The 22042-nt window shown below is 43.1% G+C and overlaps 1 protein-coding gene across 1 annotated transcript in view; it reads left to right on the forward strand.

Moving 5' to 3' along the window:
* LOC142289861 (uncharacterized) overlaps positions 1–22042 on the forward strand; it is a 169448-nt gene that overhangs the window by 68912 nt on the left and 78494 nt on the right. The window contains exon 5 of the mRNA XM_075333808.1: positions 973–1047. Within this exon, the coding sequence (XP_075189923.1) occupies positions 973–1047 (75 nt within the window). The remainder of the gene's footprint in view (positions 1–972; positions 1048–22042) is intronic.

A 22042-nucleotide genomic window follows, 5' to 3' on the forward strand; every position in this document is an offset into this window, starting at 1 on the left:
TATATATATATTTACTTATCACCTAAGCAGTCGATGGCTGTAATCTGAGGACAGACAAAATCACACCAAAAATTAAGCGCAAGCACAAGTGAATGTTCTATATGTCCAGAAGTGAATTAGATGTACCACAGCAATGTGGGTGAATATGTATATTTTAAATTACAGTATGTACTGTAATTATTCATAATGGGAAAGTGTACATAATTTTTTGGGGTGACATTTCATTTCAGTTTTGCAGTATTTGTCTGTTGATCAAGTAAAGTAATGAAATTGTTTGTACGATGTTCTTCCTCATTAAACATTAAAAATAATGGCCAATAGGGGAAAGATTTTATACTTTTTATAGACAGTGTATTTCAAATGCTCTGTCATGTACCTATAAATACAATGCAGGATTTAATATACCTTTCATATTTTCCTAGAATATTTTCCAATACAGTAAGCAGACACTGCCCACATCTTCAGTTGATTGACAACCCTGACATATGGAATAGTTCACATATCCCCCAGTGACTGACAGATGGAGAACTGAAAGGCGAATAAAGTTGCCTAGAGAGTTGTGGGTGATTACATATGCAGTGGTTTTGATCAAAAGGATTCTAGATCTAATACTGTATTAAGCATCACTGACAATTAGTGACAACATTTTTATCTACTGATTGGAGCAGGAAAACACTCCCTTTAACTTACTTTTCCTTTTTAAAAGAGCATTCTCTGACAATGAAAATATTTTGGCATAAATTTTAAAGTAGCAGCCATTTACCTTTTCCTTTAAAAAGGGCTAAATCCAATCATTACTTGAAATAGTGCTGTTGATTATTATTTATGATAATCACCATTACTTAGTGCATTTAAAATTACTTCTACAAGTTTATAAAATGTTATTGTTTTATTTAATGCATTAGTTTAAGGTAGTATGAGCTTGGATATTGTTACATCAATATGCTTCATTTATTTTATACTAAATTACAGCTACAATTGTATGTTTTACTCATTTGTGACAAAACAAAAATGTCCTGTAAACATTCTTCTCAAGGTCAGTTTACGGTAAGTATGGTGTTACCAAAGTTTCAAAACTTACAGGTTTCTTTTTGCTTCTGCTGCTAGTTTCTGAGGCTCGTAAGATTTTTATTTTGCTGTTGATAGAGATGAATGAAGGATTGTTTTCTTTTGCGGTGACCTGACAGTTTAACTAATACTGATTTGCCGTACGTATGACATTTTTATTGCTTTCTTTTTGTATTTTATAGTAAGATGTGGTTATGAAATAATGCCCCTCTAGCATTTTGATTTTTTTTCATTACAGCATTTACCAAACTGTTTAATTAATTTTATACTTTCAGTAAGTAGACTTTTACAGACTCAGCAATATGTTTATTCATTTTTTCATTTTTGTAATCTGATTATTTTTTTTCAAGTGAAATAATAATAATAATAATCTTTATTTCTATAGGGCCAACATATTCCGCAGCGCTTTACAATTCTGGGGAATCATATACAAACAAGTAACAGTTATAAAAGATACAATATTTAAAGGGAGAAAAGGCAACCCTGCTGGTGAGAGCTTAGAATCTACAATGATATGGGGGGAGGGGCAAGGTACAAGTGCTTATTTACAATGACAATCCAGCCATCTCAAGGAAATGGGGGATAGATAATGGCTTCCTGGACCAGTTGGCTAGAGCCTTGAGCTGCATTTGGGTGCCATACAGTTTGACGTGGGGTTACTTTCTGATAAGTTGTGGAAGGATTAGGTGAAATTAGTTCGGCTAGGGAGTGTGATAGGCCGCCCTAAAAAGATGCGTTTTTAGTGTGCGTCTGAAGCTGAGTAAGTTGTGATTCGTCCTAACTTCTTGGGGTAGAGCGTTCCAGAGGTTTGGTGCAGCTCAGAAGAAGTCTTGGATTCGGGAGTGGGAGGTTCGAATTAGCGTGGATGTTAGTTGAAAGTCATTTGCAGAGCGTAGAGAACGGGTGGGGTGATAGACAGAGAGGAGGGTGGAGATGTAGGGGGGTGCTGCACTGTGGAGAGCTTTATGGGTGAGAAGAACAAGCAGTTTAAATTGGATCCTGTGATATATGGGCAGCCAGTGCATTGACTGGCACAGAACAGAGGCATCCGAGTAGCGGTTAGCCAGATAGGTGACCCTGGCTGCTGCATTAAGGATGGACTGTAGAGGAGAGAGTCTAGTTAGGGGGAGACCAGTTAATAGAGAGTTACAGTAGTCAAGGCAAGAGTGGATCAGGGCTATAGTGAGGATTTTTGTCATTTCCATTGTGAGAAAGGGGTGGATTCTAGAGATGTTCTTGAGGTGCAAGCGGCAGGAGTGGGCAAGAGATTGTATGTGGGAGGTGAAGGAGAGATCAGTGTCAAGTATAACACCCAGACAGTGGGCTTGCTGCCTAGGACTTATCGTTGTGCCACACACAGAGAGGGAGATGTCAGGTTTAGGAAGGTTGGGAGATGGAGGGAAAAGAAGAAGTTCAGTTTTGGAAAGGTTAAGTTTCAGATAGAGAGCAGACATGATGCTGCAAACTGCAGTCAGGCAGTCACTTGTGTTCTGTAGTACAGCGGGGGTGAACTCAGGGGATGAGGTGTATAGCCATGTTTCATCAGCATAGAGATGGTACTGAAAGCCAAATCTTCTGATGGTCATTCCAATTGGGGCAGTGTAGAGGGAGAAAAGAAGAGGGACAAGGACTGAGCCTTGAGGGACCCCAACAGTGAGAGGAAGAGGCGAAGATGTGGAGCCAGCAAATGATACACTGACTGAGCGGCCAGAAAGATAGGAAGAGAACCAGGAAAGAACAGTGTCCTTTAGGCGGATAGAATGGAGCATAGAGAGAAGGAGATGGTGGTCAACAGTGTTGAAGGTGGCAGAAAGGTCAAGAAGAATAAGCAGAGAGTGGTCACCGTTGCGTTTTGCTGTCAATAGGTTATTGGTCGCTTTGACAAGGGCAGTTTCTGTTGAGTGTAAAGGGCGGAAGCCAGACTGTAAAGGACCTAGAAGAGAGTAAGAGTAGAGGTAGTGGATGAGATGAGAGTAGACCAGGCGCTCCAGGAGTTTATAGATGAAGGGGAGAGTCGAGACTGGTCTGTAGTTGCTTGTGCAGGATGGATCAAGAGAAGGTTTTTATAATAATGGAGTAATGATAGAGTGTTTGAGGGAGAAGGGGAAGATACCAGAAAAGAGAGAGATTGAAGATTTTAGTTAGGTGGGTAGTGACAACCAGAGGGTGGGACTGGAGAAGGTGTGAGGGAAAGGGATCAGTAGGGCAAGTGGTAGGACGAGAAGAAGAGAGGAGCCTGGAGACTTCCTCCTCTGTGACTGGGTCAAATGTGGAAAGTGAGCTGGATGGGATATGGGGAGGGATGGGATTCACAAAGCTTGGTGGCTGGGAGCTGATCTGTCGGCAGATGTTTTCTATTTTCTCTGTGAAATACGAGGCCAGGTCATCAGCATGAAGGTCTGTGATAGGGGTTTGTGCTTTGGGACTGAGGAGGGAGTGAAAGGTGTCAAAGAGCTTTTTAGGATTGTTGGATAGTGAGGAGATAAGGGTGGTGAAGTAGGTCTGTTTGGCGAGGTGAAGGGAAGAGTTGTAGGTCCTTAACATGAACTTGTAGTGGATGAAGTTTTTTGGTGTGCGGGTTTTCCTCCATAGGCGTTCGGCACTCCTAGAGCATCGCTGGAGAAATAGAGTTTGTGATGTGAGCCAAGGCTGTTTTACTCGGTGTTTGGAAGTTCTGAGGGTGAGGGGTGCTACTTGGTCCAGGGTGCTTCTGAGTGTTTCATTGTAGTGGTTTACAGCCATATCAGGACAGGAAAGTGAGGAGATAGGGGACAGTGATGAGTGTAGAGAGTCTGTAAGTGTCTGAGAGTCAATGGCCTGTAGGTTTCTGAATGTGTGATAGGTGGGAGTATGCTGGGGCGGACGAGGGTTTGTGAGCTTGAAGGAGAGGATGTTGTAGTCAAAGAGGGGAAGAAGTGAGTTGTCAAAGGGAGAGATTGAGCAGAAGCGGAAAAAGACCAGGTCAAGGGTGTTACCATCTTCATGTGTCTCAGTGGATGAGAGCTGTGAGAGGCCAAGGGAGGTGGTTAGAGATAGAAGCTGGGATGCAGATGGGGAGGAGGGGCTGTTTATGGGGATGTTGAAGTCTCCTGGGATGAGGGTTGGCAATTCAGAGGACATGAAGTGTGGCAGCCAGGCTGAAAAGTGGTCAAGGAACTGGGTGGAAGAGCCTGATTGTGTAGACCTCAAAGGATGGGAATGAGAGTGATGGAGCTGGGGGGATGACCTGGAAAGTGCATTGTGGGGACAGGAGTAAGCCGACTCCGCAATGCACTTTCCACTCCATATGGGAGTTATTAAAATTTGCTATATATATATATATATATATATATATATATATATATATATATATATATATATATATATATATATATATATATATATATACATATATTACAGACCAAAAGTTTGGACACACTTTTTCATTCAAAGAGTTTTCTTTATTTCAATGACTCTGAAAATTGTAGATTCACATTGCAGGCATCAAAACTATGAATTAACACATGTGGAATGAAGTACTTAACAAAAAAGTGTGAAACAGCTGAAAATATGTCTTATATTCTAGGTTCTTCAAAGTAGCCACCTTTTGCTTTGATTACTGCATTGCACATTCTTGGCATTCTCTTGATGAGTTTCAAGAGGTAGTCACTGGAAATGGTTTTCACTTCACAGGTGTGCCCTGTCAGGTTTAATAAGTGGGATTTCTTGCCTTATAAATGAGGTTGGGACCATTAGTTGTGTTGTGCAGAAGTCTGGTGGATACACAGCTGATAGTCCTATGGAATAGACTGTTAGAATTTGTATTATGGCAAGAAAAAAGCAGCCAAGTAAAGAAAAATAAGTGGCCATCATTACTTTAAGAAATGAAGGTCAGTCAGTCTGAAAATTGGGAAAACTTTGAAAGTGTCCCCAAGTGCAGTGGCAAATAACATCAAACGCTACAAAGAAACTGGCTCACATGAGGACCGCCCCAGGAAAGGAAGACCAAGAGTCACCTCTGCTGCAGAGGATAATTTTATCAGAGTCACCAGCCTCAGAAATCGCAGGTTAATAGTAGCTCAGATTAGAGACCAGGTCAATGCCACACAGAGGTCTAGCAGTAGACACATCTCTAGAACATCTGTTAAGAGGAGACTTTGTGCAGCAGGCCTTCATGGTAAAATAGCTGCTAGGAAAGCACTGCTAAGGACAGGCACAAGCAGAAGAGACTTGTTTGGGCTAAGGAACACAAGGAAGGGATATTAGACCAGTGGAAATCTGTGCTTTGGTCTGATGAGTATAAATTTGAGATCTTTGGATCCAACCACCGTGTCTTTGTGCGACACAGAAACGGTGAAGGGATGGACTCTACATGCCTGGTTTCCACAGTGAAGCATGGAGGAGAAAATGTGATGGTGTAGGGGTGCTTTGCTGGTGACACTGTTGGGGATTTATTCAAAATTGAATGCATACTGAACCAGCATGGCTACCACAGCATCTTGCAGTGGCATGCTATTCCATCCGGTTTGCGTTTAGTTGGACCATCATTTATTTTTCAACAGGACAATGACGTCAAACACACCTCCAGGCTGTGTAAGGGCTATTTGACTAAGAAGTAGAGTGATCGGGTGCTACGCCAGATGACCTGGCCTCCACAGTCACCAGACCTGAACCCAATAGGGATGGTTTTGGGGTGAGCTGGACCGCAGAGTGAAGGCAAAAGGGCCAACAGGTGCTAAGCATCTCTGGGAACTGCTTCAAAACTATTGGAAGACCATTTCCGGTGACTACCTCTTGAAACCCATCAAGAGAATACCAAGAGTATGCAAAGCAGTAATCAAAGCAAAAGGTGGCTACTTTGAAGAACCTAGAATATAAGACATATTTTCAGTTGTTTTACAATTTTTTGTTAAGTACTTCATTGCACATGTGTTAATTCATAGTTTTGATGCCTTCAATGTGAACAAAATGGCGGCGGTTCAAATTTTTCGATCGGACCGCTAAGGCGCTCTGTCACCTGTCTAAACAGGTCTAGTCCTTGATCCTGTTCGTGACGCAAGAAGCAATGTGTCGCCCACCTGCAGCGGTCACCCCAGGGACACCACTCCACCTTCGGGGACGCCACAGCCTAGTCACCAGGAGTCTCCGTACTCGACCAGCTGACTTCCTCAGCATTTTTCTGACCGACTTGCTGGTAACCGTTCTCCCCCGCCAATGGCTACTACACGTGCAGGGTCTGACTAGCGTGTCAGCGTGCGTCTCTCCTCCAGCAACCTCTTTTTGCGCCTCCCGCTCTCAGACTGGCTAGCTCCTCCTACTTTCCTTACAATCGCTGCCACCTTAGCTTCCAGCTCCTCCCCTACACCCCTAAATGAGATATAGAGGCAAGCTTCCTCTTGGGTCTGCCCAAGGGTCCCCTCTAAAGTGTGGGAGACCTGGTTGCTATGTGTCTGTGCGTACACACCCTATTCCGGCCTTTGGAATTACCTGAAAGCACTGACCCAGCATGGGTGCAGTACTCAGTGGTGCCTGACCAGGTCAGGGGCGCCACACATGCGGACCCCAAAATCTGGAATATTCCTATGTGTTAAGACATTAAAGACAATTAACCTCAATGTGCACATATTCTAAACTAATGTTGAAGAAATGCTTTACTTAACTTACTTAAATAGCACCATTAATACTACAATACTTTACAGTCATTATAATTACTGTCCCCATTGAGGTTCACAATCTAAATTCCATATCAAAATGTCTTTGGACAGACAATATTTTTTACGGACACATTGTAAAACCTCAACAAATCATTATAATTATAAGTGATCCATATTTATTGCTCATAATTTTGAGATCAAGACATCAACTGCATTCACTGTAAAGTGTGAAATGATGACATTTAAGCTGTGTGCACACGCTCCATTTTATCCCATATTTTAATGCATTTTTGAGTGCAGATTTGTCAAAAAACCTGAAGATAATCCTGATGCCAGCAAAGTCCATGAGAATTCTGACGTCTAATGCATACAAAATCAGCACTAGAAACGTGCGTTGAGAACACATAAAAAAATGAATTGTTATTTCAGCTGTTTTTCCTGCCAAGAGATGCAAAAATGGGACAGAAATTTCTGCACCAAATATTAAACATGTGCACATATCCTGACATTCCAAAAAACTCTGTATAAATTTCTTAAGTTTCAAAAAAATTACGGACTTTCTAACAATCAAAAAGTCTGTATAAGTTTATTCAGTTTCAAAAAACTCACGGACGCATTACATTTTTTTCTAGGAAAGTGAAAACAAGTGCCCTATTTTTATGGATTGTGCTGTATTTTCTGGATCAGTCAATGTGACAAGATCATCTTTGTAACATTACTGGAAAGGTCTGCCATACCACTGACATACAAAGCCTTGGGCAAACCCAACTCTGCTATGTTGCTGGGTAATTCTACTACATTGTTGAATGGTTCTGCTTGGACTCTGTCTCAAATCTCTATTACATTCCTAGGAAATACTACCTAATGGCTGTGACAGTACTGCTATAGGTTCTGTGACATTTTCATCTGTGCTGGTTCACTTATTTACCTCACTCAGCTCTGCGTCTCTGATTTCTTGTAACTGTGTCTTGCTCAGTTCCCATAGCTCTACTGCTCTGTTTGCTATCCTCATGCTTTGTCTCTGCTGTGCCAACTAGAACATCCTGCTGAAACCATATCATCTGTCTATGCTAGATCAGAACTGTTGGTCCAGAATAATGGCTTTTAGTCATTGGAACTATTACTTTTTAAATTGCTAAAATTTAAAAAAAAATATATTCAAGGCCACTATGATGAAAAGCTATATTTGTTAATGTTCCTTTTCACAGACAATAAATGGAGAAAGTTAAAAACAATTGCTCCAGACTCTGTCCAGAGTCATCAATATCTAGGGGGTCATCATTTTCTATAGAATGTATGTCTGGAACACCAATGGTGTGAACAGGGTGCAAGACTCAAAAATATACAACTAAACAATAGGATAAAGAGTTGCACACCAGTCACAATGTATAGGGGAATAATGAAAAGCATAACTGCTATATGAATACTAGACTGAAAAATACAATGGACTATCTGAAATAAGTGAAAAACATGAAAATGGTATCTGCATAACTGCTATGAAAAATAGAAATGAGAGATATTTAGCCATTGTATTGATCAATGCAAAGGAGCCCCAAAACCAAACGCCAAGGTAATCTCTATTTTTGGGGTCCCTAACCTATGTGTAACCTCACCTGCAGTTAAAAAACTTGCTCTGTATGGGAAGCAAGGGACCAAGCTATATATGTGTGAAATAAGAGACATGGCTATGGGTGGGGCAGGGTTCTCAGACAAAAAGTGCATACTAACTAAAGAATGTATGTCTGGAACACCAATGGTGTGAACAGGGTGCAAGACTCAAAAATATACAACTAAACAATAGGATAAAGAGTTGCACACCAGTCACAATGTATAGGGGAATAATGAAAAGCATAACTGCTATATGAATACTAGACTGAAAAATACAATGGACTATCTGAAATAAGTGAAAAACATGAAAATGGTATCTGCATAACTGCTATGAAAAATAGAAATGAGAGATATTTAGCCATTGTATTGATCAATGCAAAGGAGCCCCAAAACCAAACGCCAAGGTAATCTCTATTTTTGGGGTCCCTAACCTATGTGTAACCTCACCTGCAGTTAAAAAACTTGCTCTGTATGGGAAGCAAGGGACCAAGCTATATATGTGTGAAATAAGAGACATGGCTATGGGTGGGGCAGGGTTCTCAGACAAAAAGTGCATACTAACTAAAGAATGTATGTCTGGAACACCAATGGTGTGAACAGGGTGCAAGACTCAAAAATATACAACTAAACAATAGGATAAAGAGTTGCACACCAGTCACAATGTATAGGGGAATAATGAAAAGCATAACTGCTATATGAATACTAGACTGAAAAATACAATGGACTATCTGAAATAAGTGAAAAACATGAAAATGGTATCTGCATAACTGCTATGAAAAATAGAAATGAGAGATATTTAGCCATTGTATTGATCAATGCAAAGGAGCCCCAAAACCAAACGCCAAGGTAATCTCTATTTTTGGGGTCCCTAACCTATGTGTAACCTCACCTGCAGTTAAAAAACTTGCTCTGTATGGGAAGCAAGGGACCAAGCTATATATGTGTGAAATAAGAGACATGGCTATGGGTGGGGCAGGGTTCTCAGACAAAAAGTGCATACTAACTAAAGAATGTATGTCTGGAACACCAATGGTGTGAACAGGGTGCAAGACTCAAAAATATACAACTAAACAATAGGATAAAGAGTTGCACACCAGTCACAATGTATAGGGGAATAATGAAAAGCATAACTGCTATATGAATACTAGACTGAAAAATACAATGGACTATCTGAAATAAGTGAAAAACATGAAAATGGTATCTGCATAACTGCTATGAAAAATAGAAATGAGAGATATTTAGCCATTGTATTGATCAATGCAAAGGAGCCCCAAAACCAAACGCCAAGGTAATCTCTATTTTTGGGGTCCCTAACCTATGTGTAACCTCACCTGCAGTTAAAAAACTTGCTCTGTATGGGAAGCAAGGGACCAAGCTATATATGTGTGAAATAAGAGACATGGCTATGGGTGGGGCAGGGTTCTCAGACAAAAAGTGCATACTAACTAAAGAATGTATGTCTGGAACACCAATGGTGTGAACAGGGTGCAAGACTCAAAAATATACAACTAAACAATAGGATAAAGAGTTGCACACCAGTCACAATGTATAGGGGAATAATGAAAAGCATAACTGCTATATGAATACTAGACTGAAAAATACAATGGACTATCTGAAATAAGTGAAAAACATGAAAATGGTATCTGCATAACTGCTATGAAAAATAGAAATGAGAGATATTTAGCCATTGTATTGATCAATGCAAAGGAGCCCCAAAACCAAACGCCAAGGTAATCTCTATTTTTGGGGTCCCTAACCTATGTGTAACCTCACCTGCAGTTAAAAAACTTGCTCTGTATGGGAAGCAAGGGACCAAGCTATATATGTGTGAAATAAGAGACATGGCTATGGGTGGGGCAGGGTTCTCAGACAAAAAGTGCATACTAACTAAAGAATGTATGTCTGGAACACCAATGGTGTGAACAGGGTGCAAGACTCAAAAATATACAACTAAACAATAGGATAAAGAGTTGCACACCAGTCACAATGTATAGGGGAATAATGAAAAGCATAACTGCTATATGAATACTAGACTGAAAAATACAATGGACTATCTGAAATAAGTGAAAAACATGAAAATGGTATCTGCATAACTGCTATGAAAAATAGAAATGAGAGATATTTAGCCATTGTATTGATCAATGCAAAGGAGCCCCAAAACCAAACGCCAAGGTAATCTCTATTTTTGGGGTCCCTAACCTATGTGTAACCTCACCTGCAGTTAAAAAACTTGCTCTGTATGGGAAGCAAGGGACCAAGCTATATATGTGTGAAATAAGAGACATGGCTATGGGTGGGGCAGGGTTCTCAGACAAAAAGTGCATACTAACTAAAGAATGTATGTCTGGAACACCAATGGTGTGAACAGGGTGCAAGACTCAAAAATATACAACTAAACAATAGGATAAAGAGTTGCACACCAGTCACAATGTATAGGGGAATAATGAAAAGCATAACTGCTATATGAATACTAGACTGAAAAATACAATGGACTATCTGAAATAAGTGAAAAACATGAAAATGGTATCTGCATAACTGCTATGAAAAATAGAAATGAGAGATATTTAGCCATTGTATTGATCAATGCAAAGGAGCCCCAAAACCAAACGCCAAGGTAATCTCTATTTTTGGGGTCCCTAACCTATGTGTAACCTCACCTGCAGTTAAAAAACTTGCTCTGTATGGGAAGCAAGGGACCAAGCTATATATGTGTGAAATAAGAGACATGGCTATGGGTGGGGCAGGGTTCTCAGACAAAAAGTGCATACTAACTAAAGAATGTATGTCTGGAACACCAATGGTGTGAACAGGGTGCAAGACTCAAAAATATACAACTAAACAATAGGATAAAGAGTTGCACACCAGTCACAATGTATAGGGGAATAATGAAAAGCATAACTGCTATATGAATACTAGACTGAAAAATACAATGGACTATCTGAAATAAGTGAAAAACATGAAAATGGTATCTGCATAACTGCTATGAAAAATAGAAATGAGAGATATTTAGCCATTGTATTGATCAATGCAAAGGAGCCCCAAAACCAAACGCCAAGGTAATCTCTATTTTTGGGGTCCCTAACCTATGTGTAACCTCACCTGCAGTTAAAAAACTTGCTCTGTATGGGAAGCAAGGGACCAAGCTATATATGTGTGAAATAAGAGACATGGCTATGGGTGGGGCAGGGTTCTCAGACAAAAAGTGCATACTAACTAAAGAATGTATGTCTGGAACACCAATGGTGTGAACAGGGTGCAAGACTCAAAAATATACAACTAAACAATAGGATAAAGAGTTGCACACCAGTCACAATGTATAGGGGAATAATGAAAAGCATAACTGCTATATGAATACTAGACTGAAAAATACAATGGACTATCTGAAATAAGTGAAAAACATGAAAATGGTATCTGCATAACTGCTATGAAAAATAGAAATGAGAGATATTTAGCCATTGTATTGATCAATGCAAAGGAGCCCCAAAACCAAACGCCAAGGTAATCTCTATTTTTGGGGTCCCTAACCTATGTGTAACCTCACCTGCAGTTAAAAAACTTGCTCTGTATGGGAAGCAAGGGACCAAGCTATATATGTGTGAAATAAGAGACATGGCTATGGGTGGGGCAGGGTTCTCAGACAAAAAGTGCATACTAACTAAAGAATGTATGTCTAGAACACCAATGGTGTGAACAGGGTGCAAGACTCAAAAATATACAACTAAACAATAGGATAAAGAGTTGCACACCAGTCACAATGTATAGGGGAATAATGAAAAGCATAACTGCTATATGAATACTAGACTGAAAAATACAATGGACTATCTGAAATAAGTGAAAAACATGAAAATGGTATCTGCATAACTGCTATGAAAAATAGAAATGAGAGATATTTAGCCATTGTATTGATCAATGCAAAGGAGCCCCAAAACCAAACGCCAAGGTAATCTCTATTTTTGGGGTCCCTAACCTATGTGTAACCTCACCTGCAGTTAAAAAACTTGCTCTGTATGGGAAGCAAGGGACCAAGCTATATATGTGTGAAATAAGAGACATGGCTATGGGTGGGGCAGGGTTCTCAGACAAAAAGTGCATACTAACTAAAGAATGTATGTCTGGAACACCAATGGTGTGAACAGGGTGCAAGACTCAAAAATATACAACTAAACAATAGGATAAAGAGTTGCACACCAGTCACAATGTATAGGGGAATAATGAAAAGCATAACTGCTATATGAATACTAGACTGAAAAATACAATGGACTATCTGAAATAAGTGAAAAACATGAAAATGGTATCTGCATAACTGCTATGAAAAATAGAAATGAGAGATATTTAGCCATTGTATTGATCAATGCAAAGGAGCCCCAAAACCAAACGCCAAGGTAATCTCTATTTTTGGGGTCCCTAACCTATGTGTAACCTCACCTGCAGTTAAAAAACTTGCTCTGTATGGGAAGCAAGGGACCAAGCTATATATGTGTGAAATAAGAGACATGGCTATGGGTGGGGCAGGGTTCTCAGACAAAAAGTGCATACTAACTAAAGAATGTATGTCTGGAACACCAATGGTGTGAACAGGGTGCAAGACTCAAAAATATACAACTAAACAATAGGATAAAGAGTTGCACACCAGTCACAATGTATAGGGGAATAATGAAAAGCATAACTGCTATATGAATACTAGACTGAAAAATACAATGGACTATCTGAAATAAGTGAAAAACATGAAAATGGTATCTGCATAACTGCTATGAAAAATAGAAATGAGAGATATTTAGCCATTGTATTGATCAATGCAAAGGAGCCCCAAAACCAAACGCCAAGGTAATCTCTATTTTTGGGGTCCCTAACCTATGTGTAACCTCACCTGCAGTTAAAAAACTTGCTCTGTATGGGAAGCAAGGGACCAAGCTATATATGTGTGAAATAAGAGACATGGCTATGGGTGGGGCAGGGTTCTCAGACAAAAAGTGCATACTAACTAAAGAATGTATGTCTGGAACACCAATGGTGTGAACAGGGTGCAAGACTCAAGAATATACAACTAAACAATAGGATAAAGAGTTGCACACCAGTCACAATGTATAGGGGAATAATGAAAAGCATAACTGCTATATGAATACTAGACTGAAAAATACAATGGACTATCTGAAATAAGTGAAAAACATGAAAATGGTATCTGCATAACTGCTATGAAAAATAGAAATGAGAGATATTTAGCCATTGTATTGATCAATGCAAAGGAGCCCCAAAACCAAACGCCAAGGTAATCTCTATTTTTGGGGTCCCTAACCTATGTGTAACCTCACCTGCAGTTAAAAAACTTGCTCTGTATGGGAAGCAAGGGACCAAGCTATATATGTGTGAAATAAGAGACATGGCTATGGGTGGGGCAGGGTTCTCAGACAAAAAGTGCATACTAACTAAAGAATGTATGTCTGGAACACCAATGGTGTGAACAGGGTGCAAGACTCAAAAATATACAACTAAACAATAGGATAAAGAGTTGCACACCAGTCACAATGTATAGGGGAATAATGAATAAAAATAGAGATTACCTTGGCGTTTGGTTTTGGGGCTCCTTATGCTTTTCATTATTCCCCTATACATTGTGACTGGTGTGCAACTCTTTATCCTATTGATCATTTTCTATAGAGCTGAATTTACCGTAAGTGAAAGTTCACAACTCCAGTCTTCAAGACTAGAGATGAGCGAACCGGTCGCGGTTCGGCTCGAGGTTGGTTCGCCGAACGGACCTCCCGTTCGAGTTCGGTTCGTCGAACGTTCGACGAACCGAACTCGAACTGCATAGGAAACAATGGCAGGCAATCACAAACACAGAAAAACACCTAGAAAACACCCTCAAAGGTGTCCTAAAGGTGACAAACAACTCAAACACATTGGAAAGTGACAAGGACATATACTCATGCGAAAACAAAACAGCTGGACAAGGAAAAAGAGGAGGACACACAGATATAGGCATGGCACGCCCTTCTAAAATCATGTAAAACACCGCAAGGTGACTCCAAGCGGAGTCTCCCTTTTTTCCAAAAATTGGGCCACACACACACCCACCCCTTCAGTGGCAGCACTTGTGCCCCAGTTGTACACTTCACAGCTACATTTGCATCAAGCACATTCAAAAATACGCCATTCTTATCCGTCCCCAGGATGACACCGGGGTAGGTAGCAAAGTCTTTCCTGATCCCAGCTCTGTTCATCTTGGCTTCTTTTAAAAACACAGCAAGCAAGGGTTACTCCAAGCGGAGTCTCCCTTTTTTCCAAAAATTGGGCCCACACACACCCACCCCTTCAGTGGCAGCAGTTGTGCCCCAGTTGTACACTTCACAGCTAGATTTGCATCAAGCACATTCAAAAATACGCCATTCTTATCCGTCCCCAGGATGACACCGGGGTACGTAGATAAAGTCTTTGCTGATCCATGACTTGTTCATCTTGGCTTCTTTTAAAAACAATGTAAGCAAGGGTTACTCCAAGCGGAGTCTCCCTTTTTTTCCAAAAATTGGGCCACACAGACACCCACCCCATCAGTGGCAGCACTTGGGCCCTAGTTGCAAACAGGATGTTTTGATTTGCATCAAGCACATTCAAAAATACGCCATTCTTATCCGTCCCCAGGATGACACCGGGGTAGGTAGCAAAGTCTTTCCTGATCCCAGCTCTGTTCATCTTGGCTTCTTTTAAAAACACAGCAAGCAAGGGTTACTCCAAGCGGAGTCTCCCTTTTTTCCAAAAATTGGGCCCACACACACCCACCCCTTCAGTGGCAGCAGTTGTGCCCCAGTTGTACACTTCACAGCTAGATTTGCATCAAGCACATTCAAAAATACGCCATTCTTATCCGTCCCCAGGATGACACCGGGGTAGGTAGCAAAGTCTTTCCTGATCCCAGCTCTGTTCATCTTGGCTTCTTTTAAAAACACAGCAAGCAAGGGTTACTCCAAGCGGAGTCTCCCTTTTTTCCAAAAATTGGGCCACACAGACACCCACCCCATCAGTGGCAGCACTTGGGCCCTAGTTGCAAACAGGATGTTTTGATTTGCATCAAGCACATTCAAAAATACGCCATTCTTATCCGTCCCCAGGATGACACCGGGGTACGTAGATAAAGTCTTTGCTGATCCATGACTTGTTCATCTTGGCTTCTTTTAAAAACAATGTAAGCAAGGGTTACTCCAAGCGGAGTCTCCCTTTTTTTCCAAAAATTGGGCCACACAGACACCCACCCCATCAGTGGCAGCACTTGGGCCCTAGTTGCAAACAGGATGTTTTGATTTGCATCAAGCACATTCAAAAATACGCCATTCTTATCCGTCCCCAGGATGACACCGGGGTAGGTAGCAAAGTCTTTCCTGATCCCAGCTCTGTTCATCTTGGCTTCTTTTAAAAACACAGCAAGCAAGGGTTACTCCAAGCGGAGTCTCCCTTTTTTCCAAAAATTGGGCCCACACACACCCACCCCTTCAGTGGCAGCAGTTGTGCCCCAGTTGTACACTTCACAGCTAGATTTGCATCAAGCACATTCAAAAATACGCCATTCTTATCCGTCCCCAGGATGACACCGGGGTAGGTAGCAAAGTCTTTCCTGATCCCAGCTCTGTTCATCTTGGCTTCTTTTAAAAACACAGCAAGCAAGGGTTACTCCAAGCGGAGTCTCCCTTTTTTCCAAAAATTGGGCCACACAGACACCCACCCCATCAGTGGCAGCACTTGGGCCCTAGTTGCAAACAGGATGTTTTGATTTGCATCAAGCACATTCAAAAATACGCCATTCTTATCCGTCCCCAGGATGACACCGGGGTACGTAGATAAAGTCTTTGCTGATCCATGACTTGTTCATCTTGGCTTCTTTTAAAAACAATGTAAGCAAGGGTTACTCCAAGCGGAGTCTCCCTTTTTTTCCAAAAATTGGGCCACACAGACACCCACCCCATCAGTGGCAGCACTTGGGCCCTAGTTGCAAACAGGATGTTTTGATTTGCATCAAGCACATTCAAAAATACGCCATTCTTATCCGTCCCCAGGATGACACCGGGGTAGGTAGCAAAGTCTTTCCTGATCCCAGCTCTGTTCATCTTGGCTTCTTTTAAAAACACAGCAAGCAAGGGTTACTCCAAGCGGAGTCTCCCTTTTTTCCAAAAATTGGGCCCACACACACCCACCCCTTCAGTGGCAGCAGTTGTGCCCCAGTTGTACACTTCACAGCTAGATTTGCATCAAGCACATTCAAAAATACGCCATTCTTATCCGTCCCCAGGATGACACCGGGGTAGGTAGCAAAGTCTTTCCTGATCCCAGCTCTGTTCATCTTGGCTTCTTTTAAAAACACAGCAAGCAAGGGTTACTCCAAGCGGAGTCTCCCTTTTTTCCAAAAATTGGGCCACACAGACACCCACCCCATCAGTGGCAGCACTTGGGCCCTAGTTGCAAACAGGATGTTTTGATTTGCATCAAGCACATTCAAAAATACGCCATTCTTATCCGTCCCCAGGATGACACCGGGGTACGTAGATAAAGTCTTTGCTGATCCATGACTTGTTCATCTTGGCTTCTTTTAAAAACAATGTAAGCAAGGGTTACTCCAAGCGGAGTCTCCCTTTTTTTCCAAAAATTGGGCCACACAGACACCCACCCCATCAGTGGCAGCACTTGGGCCCTAGTTGCAAACAGGATGTTTTGATTTGCATCAAGCACATTCAAAAATACGCCATTCTTATCCGTCCCCAGGATGACACCGGGGTAGGTAGCAAAGTCTTTCCTGATCCCAGCTCTGTTCATCTTGGCTTCTTTTAAAAACACAGCAAGCAAGGGTTACTCCAAGCGGAGTCTCCCTTTTTTCCAAAAATTGGGCCCACACACACCCACCCCTTCAGTGGCAGCAGTTGTGCCCCAGTTGTACACTTCACAGCTAGATTTGCATCAAGCACATTCAAAAATACGCCATTCTTATCCGTCCCCAGGATGACACCGGGGTAGGTAGCAAAGTCTTTCCTGATCCCAGCTCTGTTCATCTTGGCTTCTTTTAAAAACACAGCAAGCAAGGGTTACTCCAAGCGGAGTCTCCCTTTTTTCCAAAAATTGGGCCACACAGACACCCACCCCATCAGTGGCAGCACTTGGGCCCTAGTTGCAAACAGGATGTTTTGATTTGCATCAAGCACATTCAAAAATACGCCATTCTTATCCGTCCCCAGGATGACACCGGGGTACGTAGATAAAGTCTTTGCTGATCCATGACTTGTTCATCTTGGCTTCTTTTAAAAACAATGTAAGCAAGGGTTACTCCAAGCGGAGTCTCCCTTTTTTTCCAAAAATTGGGCCACACAGACACCCACCCCATCAGTGGCAGCACTTGGGCCCTAGTTGCAAACAGGATGTTTTGATTTGCATCAAGCACATTCAAAAATACGCCATTCTTATCCGTCCCCAGGATGACACCGGGGAAGGTAGCAAAGTCTTTCCTGATCCCAGCTCTGTTCATCTTGGCTTCTTTTAAAAACACAGCAAGCAAGGGTTACTCCAAGCGGAGTCTCCCTTTTTTCCAAAAATTGGGCCCACACACACCCACCCCTTCAGTGGCAGCAGTTGTGCCCCAGTTGTACACTTTACAGCTAGATTTGCATCAAGCACATTCAAAAATACGCCATTCTTATCCGTCCCCAGGATGACACCGGGGTAGGTAGCAAAGTCTTTCCTGATCCCAGCTCTGTTCATCTTGGCTTCTTTTAAAAACACAGCAAGCAAGGGTTACTCCAAGCGGAGTCTCCCTTTTTTCCAAAAATTGGGCCACACAGACACCCACCCCATCAGTGGCAGCACTTGGGCCCTAGTTGCAAACAGGATGTTTTGATTTGCATCAAGCACATTCCAAATCCACAAGCATTTACTCTCCCCAGGATGACACAGGGGTAGTAAATTCCTTCAGGATCCATGACTTGTTCATTTTGATGAACGTCAGTCTGTCCACATTGTCACTGGACAGACGCGTGCGCTTATCTGTCAGCACACACCCAGCAGCACTGAATACACGTTCAGAGACAACGCTGGCAGCTGGACACGACAAAATCTCCAAGGCGTAACTGGAGAGCTCTGGCCATTTTTCTATGTTTGAAGCCCAAAAGGAGCAAGGCTCCAGTTGCACAGTCATGGCATCGATGTTCATTTGGAGATACTCCTGTATCATCCTCTCCAGCCGTTGAGTATGTGTCAGACTTGTTGTCTCTGGTGGCCTTGCAAAAGAGGGTCTAAAAAAATTATGAAAAGATTCCATAAAATTGCTGTTACCGGCACCAGATACGGTCCTACTGGTACGGGTAGACTGGTGAAGATGACGAGACCGTCCCATGTTTGTCAAGTTACAACTGGGAGATTCCCTCCCTGCACCTGCACGGTTGTTTAGTGGAAAAGCCGAGCTAAGATAGAGTAACAGCTTCTGCTGATACTCCTGCATACGTGCGTCCCTTTCTATGGCTGGAATTATGTCACAAAATTTGGACTTGTACCGGGGATCTAATAGTGTGGCAATCCAGTAGTCATCATCACTTCTAATTTTGACAATACGACTGTCATGTTGGAGGTAGTGCAACAAGAAGGCACTCATGTGTCTTGCGCAGCCATGCGGACCAAGTCCACGCTGTGTTTGTGGCATAGAGGTGCTAACCGTACTTTCTTCCTCTGACATCTCCCCCCAACCTCTTTCAACTGAAATTTGACCAAGGTCTCCCTCATCCGCTGAGTCTTCCATGTCCATGGACAGTTCGTCCTCCATTTCTTCATGTTCTCCTGCACCTTGCTCAACATTTCGCCTGCTACTATGCGCCCTTGTCGATCCCTGTTCCCCATGGTCCCATGCCTGCTGCGTTGGTGATGATGAACGTCTGGATCTTGGTGATGTTGTTGTCTCTTGTGCATATGAATCCTCCTGTAGTTCCTCCCCTTCATGTTGTCCCACCCCCTGACTCCGAATAGTGTTTAGCGTGTGCTCCAGCATGTAAATGACTGGAATCGTCATGCTGATAATGGCATTGTCAGAGCTAAACATATTCGTCGCCATGTCGAAACTGTGCAGAAGGGTGCATAGGTCCTTGATCTGAGACCACTCCATCAGGGTGATCTGCCCCACCTCTGCATCTCCTTGGCCCAGGCTATACGTCATGACGTATTGCACCAGGGCTCTGCGGTGCTGCCACAGTCGCTGTAACATGTGTAGAGTTGAATTCCAGCGTGTCGCCACATCGCATTTCAGGCGATGAACCGGCAGGCCGAAAGACTTCTGGAGCGATGCAAGTCGCTCAGCTGCGGCGCTTGAACGCCGGAAGTGAGCAGACAGTTTTCGTGCCCTGTTCAGAAGGCCATCTAGGCCGGGATAGTGTGTTAAAAATTGCTGCACGACAAGGTTCAACACGTGAGCCATACAAGGTACGTGTGTCACCTTGCCCAGGCGAAGGGCCGCACCCAGGTTTGCAGCATTGTCGCACACGGCCTTACCAGGCTGCAGGTTGAGTGGAGACAACCATTTATTAAACTCGGACCGCAGAGCTGACCACAACTCCTCAGCTGTGTGACTCTTATTACCAAGACATGTCAAGCTAAAGACCGCCTGATGCCGTTGCGCTCGGCTGCCAGCATAGTAATGAGGCGTGCGTGATTCCTTCTGCGCAGTGAGAACGCTGGTGGCCTGACCAGGCAGGCTTGGGGCGGAGGTGGAGGACCCAGATGAGGTGGAGGATGCAGAAGCTGTGGCGGAACTTGGACAGACAGAGGATTGACACACAAGTCGTGGGGACGGCAAGACTTGTGCAGCAGACCCTTCACCATCTATCACCATAGTTACCCAGTGCCCAGTCAGCGACATGTAACGTCCCTGTCCATGCTTACTGGTCCAAGTATCGGTGGTGAAATGCACCCGTTCACACACAGAGTTTCTCAAGGAAGCGGTGATGTTGTGTGCGACATGCTGGTGTAGCGCGGGCACACCTTTCTTAGAGAAGTAGTGGCGACTAGGCATCTGGTACTGGGGCACAGCGACAGACATAAGGTCTCTAAAATCCTGTGTGTCCACTAGGCGGAAAGGCAGCATTTCGGTAGCCAACAGCTTACAGAGGGATAGAGTCAACCTCTTAGCTTTGTCATGGGTCGGAGGAAGTGGCCTTTTATTTGACCACATCTGAGGGACAGAGATCTGGCTGCTGTGTGTAGACGGTGTTGAGTAGGGTGTCCCTGGAAAAATGCAGGTTTGTGAGGAAAGTGCAGGCGGAGACATGATGTTGCCTTCATCCAACGTTGGTGCTATCGATGTCTGAGAGAGCTGTACACACTCACTTGTTTCCCCTTCCAAACCAACTGACGACCTTACAAGCAAACTGCCTGTTGCGGTTACAGTGGTGGAAGTTTTGCGTGGAAAAACAGGTGTGACAGCTGTCCCCACAGTCCTAGAAGATGAAGATGAAGAGCGCGCGGATGCACTGGAAGGGGCGGGCGGTGGATGGTTCGCTCCGCTAGCCGGCATTGCAGCACGGTGAGCTTCCCACCGGGACTTATGATATTTATTCATGTGACGATTCATGGAAGAAGTTGTCAAACTGCTGAGGTTTTGACCTCTACTAACAGAATCATGACAAATGTTACATATCACATGAGTTGGGCGATCTTTTTCGATGTGAAAAAAGGCCCAGGCTAGGCAAGGCTTAGAGGCCATGCGACCTGTTGATCCACCCCGAATAATGCTCATAGGCAGAGTGGTGGCTGAGGATGCAGTTGTAGACGTGCTACCAGTGCTCCGACTCTGTCCAGGAAGGCGCAAGGTAACTTCGTCGTCGGTTGCATCCTCCTCCACCGCCTCTGTTGACCTCCTCGAGTGCCTGACTGGGGGTTGACAGTAGGTGGGATCTAGAACGTCATCATCAATTGTTGTGTTTGCACTCCCCTCCCCCTCAGACCGAGCCTCTTCTTGCCCTGACCGAATATTTAAGTTGTCATCCCAATCGGGTATCTGCGTCTCATCTTCATCAGTATGTTCCTCATTGTCTATAACCACAGGTGTTACAGTTTGTGCAAAGGGTCAACATTATGCTCAGAAACTTGGTCCTCACGGCCTGAATCTGAGTCACAAAGGTTCTGGGCATCACTGCAGACCATTTCCTGTTCTGTACTCACTGTAGCTTGGGAGCAGACCTCTGATTCCCAGGCTATAGTGTGACTGAACAGCTCTGCAGACTCAGCCATCTCAGTTCCACCATACTGTGCAGGGCTGATGGAGACTTCAGAGCTGGGAGAAATCAAGTGTGATTGGGATGACAACTCAGAGGAATGGTGTTTTTTGGATGCGGTACTTGAAGTGGCTGAGAGGGCACTTGTTGGACCACTTGAGATCCATTCAAGCATTTTCCTTTTTTGCCCATCATCTACCTTTGTTCCTCTTGTTCGTGTCCGTAAAAAAGGGAGCACATCGGATTGTCCACAATAAGTAGTAGACATCTTACTTTTGCTAGTAGATGGTCTATCTTCAGCAGATGATAATGGAGCTTTGCCACCTTCCCCACTGACAAAACATTTTTTGCCTTTTCCACCACGCCTCTTCCCCTTTCCACCAGCATCTGTCATTTTGCCACTCATGTTGATTGCGACAAGATTGTGGACTGAAAATGTGGTAGTAAAAATTGAGAGGTGGTGAAGATTGCAGTGGTGGTCTAGCTTTATTAACAGCAGAATAA

The sequence above is a fragment of the Anomaloglossus baeobatrachus genome, chromosome 2 (assembly GCF_048569485.1).
Source record: "Anomaloglossus baeobatrachus isolate aAnoBae1 chromosome 2, aAnoBae1.hap1, whole genome shotgun sequence".
In the NCBI taxonomy this organism is placed as follows: Eukaryota; Metazoa; Chordata; class Amphibia; order Anura; family Aromobatidae; genus Anomaloglossus; species Anomaloglossus baeobatrachus.